The 13,337-nt window shown below is 47.4% G+C and overlaps 1 protein-coding gene across 9 annotated transcripts in view; it reads left to right on the top strand.

Annotated features, from left to right (window-relative positions):
* The window catches only part of CRACR2B (calcium release activated channel regulator 2B), a 45,824-nt gene extending 33,725 nt beyond the window's left edge, over positions 1-12,099 (top strand). For 6 of the 9 annotated variants that reach the window (XM_027703006.1, XM_027702987.1, XM_027702978.1 and 3 more), the window contains 7 exons: positions 1,620-1,699; positions 4,584-4,878; positions 5,064-5,205; positions 5,435-5,516; positions 8,035-8,149; positions 9,822-9,929; positions 11,576-12,099. In XM_027703006.1, coding sequence (XP_027558807.1) covers positions 1,620-1,699; positions 4,584-4,878; positions 5,064-5,205; positions 5,435-5,516; positions 8,035-8,149; positions 9,822-9,929; positions 11,576-11,776 — 1,023 coding nt within the window. In that variant the 3' untranslated portion in view covers positions 11,777-12,099. Of the gene's footprint in view, positions 1-1,619; positions 1,700-4,583; positions 4,879-5,063; positions 5,206-5,434; positions 5,517-8,034; positions 8,150-9,821; positions 9,930-10,636; positions 10,714-11,575 lie in introns of all 9 variants that reach the window. The other 3 variants (XM_027703029.1, XM_027703022.1, XM_027703012.1) reach the window with 2 other exon arrangements.
* Positions 12,100-13,337: the final 1,238 nt, after the last annotated feature.

The raw sequence follows: 13,337 nt of genomic DNA, 5'->3' as shown, positions 1-13,337 counted from the left end.
GCAAGCTGTTTCCTCTCCAGGTAGAGTTGTGCCATAGCAGATTGTGTGAGAGTCCTTTTGCCCCATAGGTGACTTGAAGGCTGCTCCACTGGCCTGCAACACAGTGTTGTCCTTTCTGTGCAGCTAGAGGGTGCCCTTGAGGGAACCTGCTCAAACACTGAAAACTTCCTCCTCCATCCCTGCTGGAGAACCACTGGTTATCTGAAACAGTCTGGCTGTGATGACTGAAGTGTTGCTATGCATTTGGGGGTCCTTTGCCGTGGAAGATTTGTGCTCCACAGTTGTGAGCCTCTCAGTGCTGGATTGTTTCTGTGGCTGGAGCTTTTCTTGAACACCAGTTTTACATGTAAAAAAATGTTTTGTTCCCCTCCCTTCCCCCTAAAGTTCCTAGTTGGGTGAGGCCCTCTGTGGAGTCCAGAGTGTCTGCTTTTGTTCAACTGCGTTGCAGTAAAGGTGTTCTGGGAGTTCTGGCCAACAGAACAGCTTCTTAATTTTTTTGCCTTTTAAAATAAGCCTTCAGTAAGGGTTACTGAAGAAATAATCTTCGTAGTCCTCTCCCCGGGCTGTGGGCAGCACAAAGGAAGGCCTGTCCAGAGCTGCCTGCAGGTGTTTGGTCAGTTCAAAACTGCTGTGAGAGGCAGATCTGGCAGGCTGCAAACCCTTCTTTCCACACCTTTACTCCCAGAAATAACTTGTGAGGACGCATTAGAAATCTCCAGACTTGCAGACTGGATACATCTCCCTTTCTCCCAGTGCCGATGCAATTGGCACCTTGCTGTGCTGTCTCAGTGTTTTATGTGTGTGGCCAGAGCAGTGAGCCAGTCTGTTTGGGGTGAGGGGGGGACTAGGCTTTAGCATGGCATTTGGAAGAGTTGCAGGTCAATCCTCTCTGCCACAGGCTTTGCTGTGTGATTGCAGGCAAGCCTCCTCATCTTTGACTCCACTGGGAATGCAAAGCTGCTGTATGGGGGGAAGAGGGTTGTGAGAGAAGTGGTCCTGCTTTCTCCTTCTCTAGGGAGCTAGTGAATACTGGCTGTAGGAAGTGTACAGTCTGAGGTAAGTTGGAGGAAAGCATGGAGAGGGATATTCATGTCAGGCAAAGCATGTGCATTGCCCTTTGCAGCGTGGTCTCCTTCCTTTCCTATGGTTCATGTGCAGCTTTGGGTGAGCACTGGTTGGAGGAGGGGTATTAGTGTCTTCTGAGGAGGGGGCAATTGGCCTGTCCCACAAAACATCACCATAATAAAGAGGGAGGTGGGGGAAGAGAGATTCAACTGTGAGACCAAGTGGAGAACAACCGCAGAAATAAAAACTCTGGCTAGAGAAAGAATTCAGTTTGGAACATTACTACTTTTGATGAATTATGTTGTGAAGGAGAAAGCAGCAACAGTGATGGCTTCTTGCACGAATTAAATTATCTGAACTAAAGAAAGCACACCCAGTGCTCACATCTGTTTGAACCTTCCTGTGGGGCACTACCATTGCACAGTGTGGGGCTGCAAGGGCTCCAGCCTTGCCTCCCCGAAGTGCTCTGCAGAGGTGGTGAGTGGTTGAACTGGGGCTGATCACGTTCCTGGCTCGTAATCACATTCTTCATTCCTTCTCTTTTCAACTTCCAGGTGCTTCAGAACAAAAAGCCCCTGTTGAAGAAAGGCTCAGTGCTAGGCAGTTACCTGCTGGACGACAAGCCGGTCAAACGGTTAGATGGGTGTCTGTGTTGTGTTCGTGGTGTCAGTCCGTGCCCACTGGAGTAGCCTGTCAGTCAAGCTGTGCCCTGTGTCTAGTTCTCCCACCTTGGTGCTGGCTGGTTTTGGGAGCACGGAGAGGTGCAGCTTTTCTCTGGCTCGAGCTGCCTCCTTGCATCAGGTGTAGTGTTGGCTCAGCATGAAGCTGAGATACCAATAGCTAATTTCCATGGGGAGGTAGCTGCCCTGCTGCTTTTAGCTGCAGCAATGGGGGAGCAAACCTAAATGCCATCAGAAGGTTTGGGACTGTTCATGGGAAGGGAGTCACAAAGGCTGCCTCTAACCGAGTCAGGCAGCTGTGTTGAAATGACTGGATCAACTTCCAAGTGTGCCAGTTCCTCCTCAGGCAGAAATCCTGTCCACTGGTGCCTCATGCCAGAGCCCATATCCCTGGGGCATGGGAGAGGGCAGGACTTTCATTAGGCTTGGATTCTTTCTGGCGGGTGAAGGCCCCAAGGTGAGGGCCCAGTTCCAGGTGTGTTCATCTTGCCCATCTCCGTGTACACCTATGCAGAAGCTCACCTGGCACACCAGTCCTCCCTTCAGGCAGGGGAGGCAACATGTCTGTGTGGCCAAGGCCTTTTCTCCCCCCCCATACAAGCAGACTATGCAGTTCCTTCAGTACCCAGGTATGCCTGCCTGAACTGTGCTGGCATTTAGCATCAGCCCTTGTGAACTAGTTGTGTGACCAGCACACTGGTTTTGGCCAAAAGCCTGGTTCCTCTGGGAGGCAGGGGAGGCAAGCCCAGCCTTGACCTGGCTTGGAGCTGGATCTCACCTGCAACTGCTGGCCCCAAACAAGTTTTAAAGGCAGCACGCTTCCCTGTCTCTTATCAGGTCTCTGCAGAAGGTTCCATTGCTCCCTGGTTCCTCCTAGTGCCAACCAGAGACATGGGTTTAGGCTCAGAGTTTCTTCCAGCTTCAACCCACCCTTAATGTCTGCAATTCTGGTAGTGGCATTTAAGAATTGAGCTCCAGGCTCCTTAGCTCATGGACTGGTGGAAAACCAGGTGGATTGTGGAGCAGGGCTGATTCTTGAGCCCAGGAAGGGAGATTGCTTGGACAGGTTTGAGGCAGAGCTCTTCTGTGGCTGTGTGACTGGCACACATGCTATCCATCAAATCAGACTACCAAGTTCCCCTGTCTTCCTCCCCAAGTATTTCTTGCAGAGATCCTTCTAGCTGCTGCTGGCATAAACCCACTGAAAAGGCTTAACAGGTGGAGAAGTCTGGCAGTAAGGGTGATGTGAGAAGGGGAGAAGTAGTTGCTGGCCCTGTGTCTGTCCCAGTGCTGTGTCACACTACATTGCCTGAGAAACATGAATAAAACCAGTGAGATCTGGAGTCACTATTCAGAAAGTTTTGTGTTTGTCCCTTACCCCCCTCTCCTTACTCCCCCCCCCGCAAAGAGGCTCTTGAATCTCAGCCCCTCATTTCGTGACTTGTGCCAGCCTTGGGAGATGGAGGCTGTTCCTCAGAGCCTGAATCTGGGAGTATGTGTTGATTTTCAGGGGGAGAGGTTCCAGCTGGCCTGGCTGTAGACTGGCATTCAGGGCAGATGTAGGGAGGACAACCAGGAATGTGAGCTCTCTTTCAGGGCAGATGTAGGGAGGACAACCAGGAATGTGAGCTCCCTTTCATGGAAGTGTAGGCATGGCAGCAGGGGAATTTTTCAACCCGGATAAGGTGTACTTGTAGGAGTGAGAAAGGAGAGTTATCTTGATTCCTGCACTAGTAGCAAGAGAAAAATGTTGCAAAGAGAGGTGGAATGTACTGCCTCTGAAGAGACTGACTGTAGTAAGCTCTAATTTGCTTCCAAATGCAATCTGCTGGCCAGTGAAGGCAATGGAGATGTCTGCGGTGGATAAAGCCCTTTGGTTGAGTTTTAAGTGTTCTCGCTCCCTTTGGCCAGTTCTTTTTGTTCCTCCACTTACCATGTCAGTTCTACCCCCTGCAGAGCAAAGTGCATCAGCCTGCTCTTGTGTGGGCACAGTCTGTGCAACACCTATTCCCTGCTACCACAGCTTGGACAGGGTTCCTGGGCATTTGTTGCCATTCAGAGCCAGTGTGGCTGATTGGAAGCTTTAAAAAGAAACATCTTTCAGGTCCTGGCTCCCTTACTTTGGCCAGGTATAGATACAGGCCAGAGCAGAGCCAACACCAGGCAAAGTGACTCTCACCTGTGTGAGAATGTTCACTGCAATTTGCACACCTGTGGCAGGTTTCTGCTGCCTGAACTCAGTAAGACTCTGGGACAGCAGTGTTCGAGGGTGCTGGGCAGATTCCTTGGAGCAGGACTGTGTGCCTGCAGCAGAGGGCACACTGCATGCAGCCTCCCTGGGATATCAGACAGCCCTCGCACCGCTGCCTGCAGGCAAAACCCCCTTCACTAACCTCAAAACCTTTGTTACTTCTTTGTATTGTATTTCGTAAGAAAAATAGTGAGGTATTTTTTGCTGCTTTTTTTTTTAAGGTTCTCTGTTTGTCACCTTTGTATGTTTTGCCTAATTTTTCAGTACTGGGGGAAATGGGAGAAAAAGAATTCTTTAAAAAAATCCAGAAGCTGGCAATTTTTATTAAAACCAATGAAAAATTTGTTGGCACATATGAGTGCAGCATAGCTCAGGTGAGCTGTCTCTTTTTCCTTAGGGGTGCCGCTGATGACTTAGTCACGGGGAGTGTGGGGAGTGTGTGTATGAAGTAGAGTTCCTGCAAGCACTGCATATGCACTAATTGGATTGTACTGGTTGTTTTGGGAATTTGCAACCTCCTCTTCTTCCCTGTCTCCTCACTCCCTACCCTCCCACCCTGCCTGTGATGGTTGTGAGCTTTAATACAGACAACTGGCCTCTGCGGACCTTCCCTTCACCTTCCCAACGGATGTGGCAGTGGAAGAACCCAACAGAAAGAACTGTAAATACCTCCCAGGCAACGGGACATGGATGAAGACAGGAGAAGGAGAAAGCACAAACTTTGGAGACAACCCTAGAGACAAGGAGAGATGGCCCTTGGCAGCAGATACTGAGTGGTTTAAGATGACTTTGAAGGGTGACACTGACTGCAGAAAAAAAGCAGATGGCTTAGATGCTGCTTCGCTGCCTCCTAGAGCACAGCCTGTTGGCACTGAAACCAGGGTGAGCGTAGTTACTTGGGGTTCTTCCTCAAACACCTGCTACCAGGGACTTGAGGGTTTCTGACTCTCTCTTCCCATCTAACTCCAGCTCCATAGGTTTATAGTGCAGGGGTCCAATGCCTGCACAAATCAAAGCACAGCCTGCAGCTGGGCTTTTCAAAACTGAGTCCCTTTCTTCCATTGTAGCTCCAGGCACTGGAACCAGCCAGCTGTTCCCCAGATCGCATCTTCAAAGTGGTGTTTGTAGGGAACTCTGGTGTTGGGAAGAGTTCCTTCATCCACCGCTTCTGCTATGACAGGTTCTTGGCTGAGCTCAATGCAACCATCGGTAAGTAACAGGGTCCCTGACTCATCTAGATAAGAAGGGTGGGAAAGTCAGCCTGGACAAATGCTTTTTTCCTGTATTATAGCCCAACTAAAGGTCAAGATGGTCCCTCTCCCAGCATCGAATCATCCTTGCAATTTCCCTGAACTAAACAGAGTTGATCGCTGGCCATTGTAATGGCAAGCTGCTTTCTCCCTCTCCTACCTTATGATCATTGTTACCTTCCTGACAGGTATTGATTACCAGGTGAAGAGTCTAATGGTGGATAACACCCAGGTTGCCTTGCAGCTGTGGGATACAGCTGGACAAGAAAGGTAAGTAATGTCTGTGACGGTGCCCTACTGCCAGACTCACTGTAGGAAAGGGAAAGTGCATGCAGCTGGTTTCTACCCCTGGGAAAACTGTTAGCTTCAGAAGGACCAGAGAGGTCACAGCAGCTATTCCAGTGCTGAACCTGCAGCAAAGGCCTGTTTCAAGAGATTTCTAGAAGCTTTGGCTGTGAAGCAGAGCCTGGGGAGATCTCTCTCAGGATTGACAGAAAAGTAGTTTTCCATATGTCTGACGTGCATGCTTGTGGCTCCAGGTAGTCTGTCCATAGATCACTGTATGGTGTGAGGTTCAAAGCTCCTCCAACCCTCAAATCTCTCCTGCATCAGCCTACTTCTGGGAAAAGCTGCAGGACAGGGCTGCAGGTTAGGATAGAAACTAAGGCTCTGGATAGACATTCTGTTCTCAGATTTGGTTGTGCTACTCCTGTCCCCAGCCGCTCACTACCACCTGCTATTCAGGAGGTGGGAAGGACTGTGTGAACCTTTCCAGGTCGGATTCAGTTGTCAAAGCCAGCTGAATTAGTTTGACCTGTGGGGAAGGTGATTTGAACTACCCTGCTGGACTCTGTCAGTGAGGTTATTGGCCCCTCCCACTGTCCCTTTTTGCTGATAGACTTGTGGAAGCGATAATCCTTGGTAGAGGGACTGTGCAGCTTTTTGTGACAGTGAACACAGGTTCCCATTTGAAGGCCTCTAGTTTCAAAAGCATGGGCCATCTCTAGATGTTATCAGCACTGTTGGTGAGGATCAGAGTAGTAGAGGACACACTTGACCCTCATCTGCTATTAGAGATGAAAACCCATCACTACCTTCATGTAAATCACATTTTACTTGGGATACACTTTGAAGCTTAAGATGAAAAGCTATTTCAAGGGGACCATGAACCTCAAGGGCCAGACAAAAATAAGTACTGGATATTTAGGGCTAAATATGTTATGGGGGCAGGCCTTCAGGAGGCAGCTGAGGTCATGGGAATAATAATCCTAAACTATGCCAATGATGCTGTCTGCTCAGTCAGCTAGACCATGCAGACCTGGTGAGAATGTACTAAGTAGGAGTATCTTATCGAAAAGCAACTATCTCTTCCAAAATCAAGCTTCATGCTAAAGAAATAATGATTTCTGAAAGGACTTTTGTGGATATTTCAGTGCTGAAACTCAGCAGTAAGGGGAGTTATGACATAAAATGTGACATTTTACTGGGGCTAGATTGCATCAAATTCAAGAGATTGTCTGCAGAAGGATCTTTAGCATTAGCAGGTCTTAGATGTGTGCTTGAAAGAGAGAACTTGGCTCAGTGCTGATATCGATTAGGAGACATGGGAAGAAGCAAAAGCTTTTACTGCTTCTGGAGAAAGGTGCATGCTACCTTTTGATGTTTTTTCTGGAGCATCTGGCCTGTCTGGCAGTTCCAGAGATGCACCTTGACTGCCAAAGGCACAGTCTGTGCTTTCTCAGTTGGGTAGTTGCCAGAATGTCATGCCCTTATTGCAGTGAGAAAGAACAGGCTCCAGGCAATCATCTGAAGAGTTCAGGAGGGTCACATCTTGCTGTAGGTTTTCTTGGCTCATAATAGAATAGTAGAGTTTGCTATCCTGTGCAGGGCTGAAATACACAGCTTTCCAGTGAGATCTCAATACCTGTGTTACATTTAATTCCATCAGTTTGCAATCAGTGTGGTTATATCATGGCTCTGTCACAAGCTGCTTACAGATTTTTAAGGTTTGAGTTTGGGTTTTGGTTTTTTTTGTTTGGTTGGTTTGGTTGTTGGTTTTGGTGGGTTTTTTGGGTTGTTTTTTTTTTTTGTTTGTTTGTGTGGGGTTTTTGTTTTGGTTTTGTTTGTTTGGTTTTTCTTTTTTGTTTGTTTGTTTTTTAATTTATTCAAAAAATACAAGCCTGTGGTTTTAATTGGTATGGAGAGGACACAGTAGATGTCTGGTGGGAGTTTTTCCTGGAAATTATGTCTAACTCCTGATTTTTTATTTATGATGGCATTGATTTATAGATTCAACACTGTAAACAGACTCTATTGATGCTGAGATCTTAATTGCTGTTTTGGCAGCACTGGGGCAGACATTATGCATGCCTAGTTTGTACTGTGGTACAGCTTAGTCTGCAGATTCTTACAGACTCTAGAGAAAGATCATGTTTTTTCCAGCAATTTCCCTTTTCACAGGCAATTTCCTTTTCCTATCTCTCCTAAGCAGATTCTTCTGTTTCTTTCTTACTCACCTGCAAAAGTCTTCCTTCCTGCTTTCTCAGCACCATGCATTTGGAAAGACTCCTGCTTACCCTTGGCTGCCTGGCCTGCCTCAGGAGTGCAAGGATCTGACCTGTCGCCAGGGTGTACACGCCAGCCCCAGGGGACACGCACGGGGGCTGCCAGGCCTTGCAAAGGGCCTGCACTAAAAGACAGATAATCCCACTCTGTTTCTTGTGTTCTCGTGTTCTTCTCAGAACACGGTCGTGGTTCTGAGAGTGCCTTTGGTTTTGTTTGGGCTCAGGTTTCGGAGCATTACCAAGCAGTATTTCCGGAAGGCAGATGGGATTCTGGTGATGTACGACATCACGGCCGAGTGCTCCTTCATGGCGGTGCGGAACTGGATGAGCAGCATCCAGGTGAGAGCAGGACCGCAGCTATCCAATGCTCGTGGTGCTGCCACTGCCTTGCTCCAGACCAGTTCCAACAGTCTGTCTGGGAACAACATTCCCCAGCGCCCCAGGAGGTCCTACTGACCTTGTGGAGTTGAATTATCAAAGCAGATGCTGAGGGTACTGCCTGTGGGAGTCAGTCTGGGACCAGGGGCTTTGAGCTGAAGATACCAAAGCCAGTGTAGGCCACTGAGTGAAGGAGGGCTGTTTCTGTGGCAGAATGTGGTGGGACCTGCCAAAACAGCAGTCTGTGTTTGTAAGCAGCCCATGTGCATTGGCAGCATCTCCTAAACATGGTCACATCGCACCTGTGCTCAGGTAAGGAGATCTCCTGGTGTCCAGCCTATGCACAGGAAAGGGAGACAGCCCTGATGCATTTAGGCTCAGACCTGCAACACAGCACTTTGTATGGTCACATCCTGACTCTGCTTGGAGATTTCTAGATGGGACTGCATTATTAGTAATAGCTTTTTTTTTGTTTCCCTCATTTGTTCCAACTTTAACAATTGATAATTTTTTCCTTTTCTATTTTTTTTCTTTATTTGGTAAGTGTGTATTAATGTTGTGACTTGCCCCCCTGCCTTTTATTTCCAAACTCTCAAAAAAAGCATTCATCTGTGGTTTGTATCTCCCTGGGGAGACAAAAATATCCATCTATATGATTTAAATAAGTTGGGTGTAGATGATCAAGATGTTGAATCGAAATTGTGAAGGGTGGTTTTGTTGTCATTATGCCAAGTCTCAAAATAAAACAAGATCCCTGTGAAATTAATAAGCACAGGATGGAGGTTTCTAATATTATTAACTTCCACAGGCCTGTTGGGAAAAACAAACAACAACCACTCAGCTATTTCTTTGGACTCTAAAGATCAAAGGTTAAGATTTTCAAAACTAACCAGCCTCTGAAAATCAGGCTTCTTTCAGGAAGGTTAAACTGAGCACACAGAAAATCAAAGCAGGCAAAATATGTAACTTTTAATATCTCTCTTCTTTTCCTCTGCCCATCTGTGGATTTATCTTGTTTTGAAGCTGTTCAGGTACTGTATTATGTCATCCAGGGCACTCAAGTTTGGAAATAACTTTGAGCCCTATTCTTACTCTGGCAATGTTCTAGTGAGCCAGTGGAACCTGAGGGAGTTTTACCAGAGGTAAGGGATTCCAAGAATAAACAGTCCCTACAGAGACAGTGTAGAAGAGTTGAAAGTTGCTTAGCTTGCTTGGCCAGTGAATTTTTAGCAAGGGATCACTGAGCTTAGGACAGCACATCAGAGGAATAGTACCACACATACACACAAAAATTATTGAACTTATTAAGAAGCTCTGCCTGATCTCAAATTCCCAACAGCCTATGGGGCAAGCTGGTTTTCCTTAGGCTTGTTATTTCCCTGAGAGGAACTTATGTCCTGTCTCCCCTCTCTCAGCATCCCAGCTGAACATGACAAAGATTTGGAATACATTCCAATAGCTTAAGCTTTCTTCCGTAAATCCCTGGGGCTATTGAAGGAATGGCCCTTTATTGAGCTAAAGGGCCCAATCCTGCTGCTGAAGGTCTTGTTTGCATGAGCTGGAAGGATCTGCTCTGAGTTACTTCCCTCCTTCAGCTGAGTTTCCAGGGTGCTTTACTCTGTTTCCTTTGCAGGAAGGTATCGAGGACGGAGCTGTCGTCTTTCTGCTTGGAAATAAAATGGATGCTGTGCAGAGAGAGACCCGGAATGTGCCCAAGGTGGAGGGGGAAAGGCTGGCAAAGGTGTGACTCTGTGCTTGACCTGCTCTGCAGCCTCCCTCCAGCTGTCAGCAGGGCAGCCTGGCTGGCAGAAAGCCTTTCTTGGAGCCATTTTCCAGTATGGTACCTTGCCTCTCTCCCCCACCCCCTGTTTCTCCAATGTAAACATGTACCAAGGTCCCTCTGGTACCCGGCAGGATGAGATGGTGGCTGTTATGTGGCACACAATGGCTCTTGAGGCAGGCTCATTTATTTCTCTTGAGGCTTAATGCCTCCTTATAGTCTTTCTGAGGGAAACTTGCATGGCTGTTTTCCCATCTGAGGACTCTTTACTGTAACATCATCCTGCCTTTTCCCTCACTCCCTTGTCTGCATGCTTGCTGGGACCTTAGCCCCTGGGTGGGGAGAGGCTGAAAGTGGTTTCAGAGGTGTTCCCTATCTTCTGAACTCTGCAACACAAAGGTAAGGGAATTAAAGTACCCTGAGCAGATATATTCTCTTCCCAAACAACTTCTCCAATGCTCCCTTTTGGATGCTCTGTCTGGGCCCCCAATGCTGGAAAAGCATCTCCTTTTTCTGGGCTGGTGAGGGGGTGATAACAGCCACTCTCCTGGCCCCAAATGATCTTGGAAGAGTTCCTGGTGGTGGGGGTGGACTAGCTCCCAAGGATGTGAATGAGTGGTGGCGGATAAGTGGCAGCCAACATGGGTGCTTGCTGTGCTCTCTGGCAGGAATACAAGGCTGTCTTCTACGAGTGCAGTGCGATGACTGGCTATAACATCACGGAGCCCATGCTGCACATGGCCAGGTCAGTGAACAGGAAGCACCAATTGTAGACTGGACACTTTCACACCCAAAATTTCATCTGGCAGAACTGGCTGTTGCAAGATTGGGAGTTTAATTTGAATATTTCACCACAAAAACCTTGTGTACTATCACAGATTTTAAGTTGGTGTTTTGGAAGTCTGCATGCAGCTCTAAGGGGTTTTTTTCTTCCCTATCTTACTAAGCATTGTACTGACTGTGCTATTTTCGTGGCAATAGTTTTAAAGGGAGATAAGACTTTGTTAGGCTGAAAGAAGTTTGCTCTAAGATTTTTAGTTTTTTTTTAAAAAGTTAGTTTTGGAAAAAAAGTATTTGAAATCTTGCAAGGAAATTATCCTTTTGTCTTCTTTTATCCCTTCACCTTCTCCTGCACATCATCTCTGTTAAATCCACAGCAGGATCTAATTGTTCATTAACTGGGATGATTTACTTATCAGCTAGGTAAATTGTGTCTCCCATAGCACATGCCTTCAGCGTGTTTTATTACCATGCTGCTGCCCAAGATGGCCCAGACAGATGAAGCAAACAGCCCAAGAGTCTGACATCAGTGTGGGAGCTTGGAAATAAGGCAACGACCACTTACACCCCAGTCTGGTGCTCTGACTACTAAGCCATGCGGTCCCCTCTTGTATGTGACCAGTTTCTTTCCCTGTTCCCTGGAAATTCATGCTTATTTTCTGTGTGTGGTGGTTTATCTAGCCCAACTTCCAGAGAAGTCCGGTCTCTTGGCCAGTCATTTCATACAATCCTAAATGGCTGGTGGGGAGCAAAGGGCAGAGGCAAATGCCTTGGCAGAAAGAGCTCAGTAACCAGGTTGTGTTCTTGGTCTGTGCTGCTCTTTACAGGTTGCTGACAGCACAAGAAGACAGGCAGAGGGAGAACGCCCTGCAGCTGGAAGATATCGGCAGGAGGAAAGGGTGCTGCACATAAGGCACATCAATGTGTCAGCAAGAGGCATGTGCCAGCAGTGTATCATGAAGCTGGGGGTTCCTTTCAAGCAAGCTGAATCTGATGGTATCAGCTCTGCAGAGATTTGGGGAAGCTGAAGCTTTTCCCAGTCTGAATTTTGAGGCACTAAATCAGGCCAAAATGTGCATATTATCTGCACTGTTCCATTTCCCAACTCTGCATGCAGCCCTGGTCTCTGGAGGCCTCTGCTTCTTTGGGGGAATTTGGCTGGTCTTGGCTAATAGGACAAAGTGGGCCTTCTGTCTGGAGAGTTTGTTTCCCTGTAAAGGGATGAAGTCTTATTCCTTTTCTCTCTGGTAAAGAACTGGCCTAGCAGCAGAGAGTGGAGGACACAATGGTTGCTGTCTTAAGTAGAATTTTAGTGTAAGAGATAGAGCTAGCCCAAATTTAAGTTTCTTTACATAGTGATCCATCCATCTCAGAGAACAGCATCTCCTCTTGGCTCTGTGACAGTAGCACCCAGCTGAGATCCTGCTGTGGTAAGTGAGAACACTTCCACCACTTCCTGTAAGATCTGGATAAGGCCCTGTATTTACTCCAAAATTAAGTTGGACTTGTCAATATTTTAGTCAACTGATTCCATGTGTGAATATGGTATGAACTGATAGAATGAGTCACCCCAGTGGCTTTCATCTCATTGGTACCCTAATGGACCTTGTCACTGTCCCTCTCCTACTGTTTACTGAACACAGAGCAGTTGCCCTGGGACTCACAGGCACTGACATGTGTTGCTGATTCATAACCCATTGCCAGAGCTGTGCTGTACAAACTAGGGGAGCCATATATAGCCTGTTTTAAGGTTGAACACTGCCTGTTTCCTCCCATTCTCCTATCTTTTCCTGAAGAATATCCGGCAACTTGGAACTGCCTTTCCCGCAATGTTTTCAAATGTACCTGGGCTGGAAGCACAAGGCAGCTGCCTGTGTCAAATGCACCTTTTTCTCTTGCAGTGACCTTGTGCAGCAACCTCACTTTCCTGGTGAAGGGCCTAAGAGCTGGACTGAACCTGTTCCCATTGGGAAGGGGCCTTCTTGTAGCTCAGGAGTGGGGCAAAGCAGAGCGAGGGGAGGCAAGGGCTGAGGTAGAAACTGGCCCCAGCCATGCTCCTGTTGGCATAGCTGCAGCTGTGCCTGGGCACGGAGCACCTGGTGTGCTCTGGGGTGTGATACTTTCTGCTTTGTAGCTCAGTTGCTCTTAAAGCCTTGTAGGACTAAGTGAGCTTTTTGGTAATGCCCTGTTCCCTGTCATCTTTGAGCCTGTTTATGCAACTGACATTTTAGGCACAAGATGCATTCCTGCAGCCTTGAAGCAGTCCCCCCAACCTTGCAGCATGGGGAAGGCCTGTATTTGTCCACTGTCTTTCCTCCCTTGGGATAAGGCAGTTACTCTATTTATTACACAAATTTCTCTGGGACTATCCCATGCAGGAAAAGTGCTCTGAGTCACTTACAGGCCACCAGTGTTACAAAGAATTTCCATGGTTCCTCCTGGTGCCCTTTACTCCAGATAGGAAAGAGGAAGTTTTTCTCTGCAAGAGCAGGATTTCTGAGTAAAATGAATACCCAAAAGTAATATAACTGCAGTAATGCCTTCCAGCAACTAGGAAGCAGAAAGCTAGAAAAGGTCCAGAACCAGGGT

The sequence above is a fragment of the Neopelma chrysocephalum genome, unplaced genomic scaffold (assembly GCF_003984885.1).
Source record: "Neopelma chrysocephalum unplaced genomic scaffold, ASM398488v2 Primary Assembly neopelma1_24, whole genome shotgun sequence".
In the NCBI taxonomy this organism is placed as follows: Eukaryota; Metazoa; Chordata; class Aves; order Passeriformes; family Pipridae; genus Neopelma; species Neopelma chrysocephalum.
The sequence above is the reverse complement of the archived record's forward strand: the minus strand, read 5'-3'. Positions and strand labels throughout refer to the sequence as shown.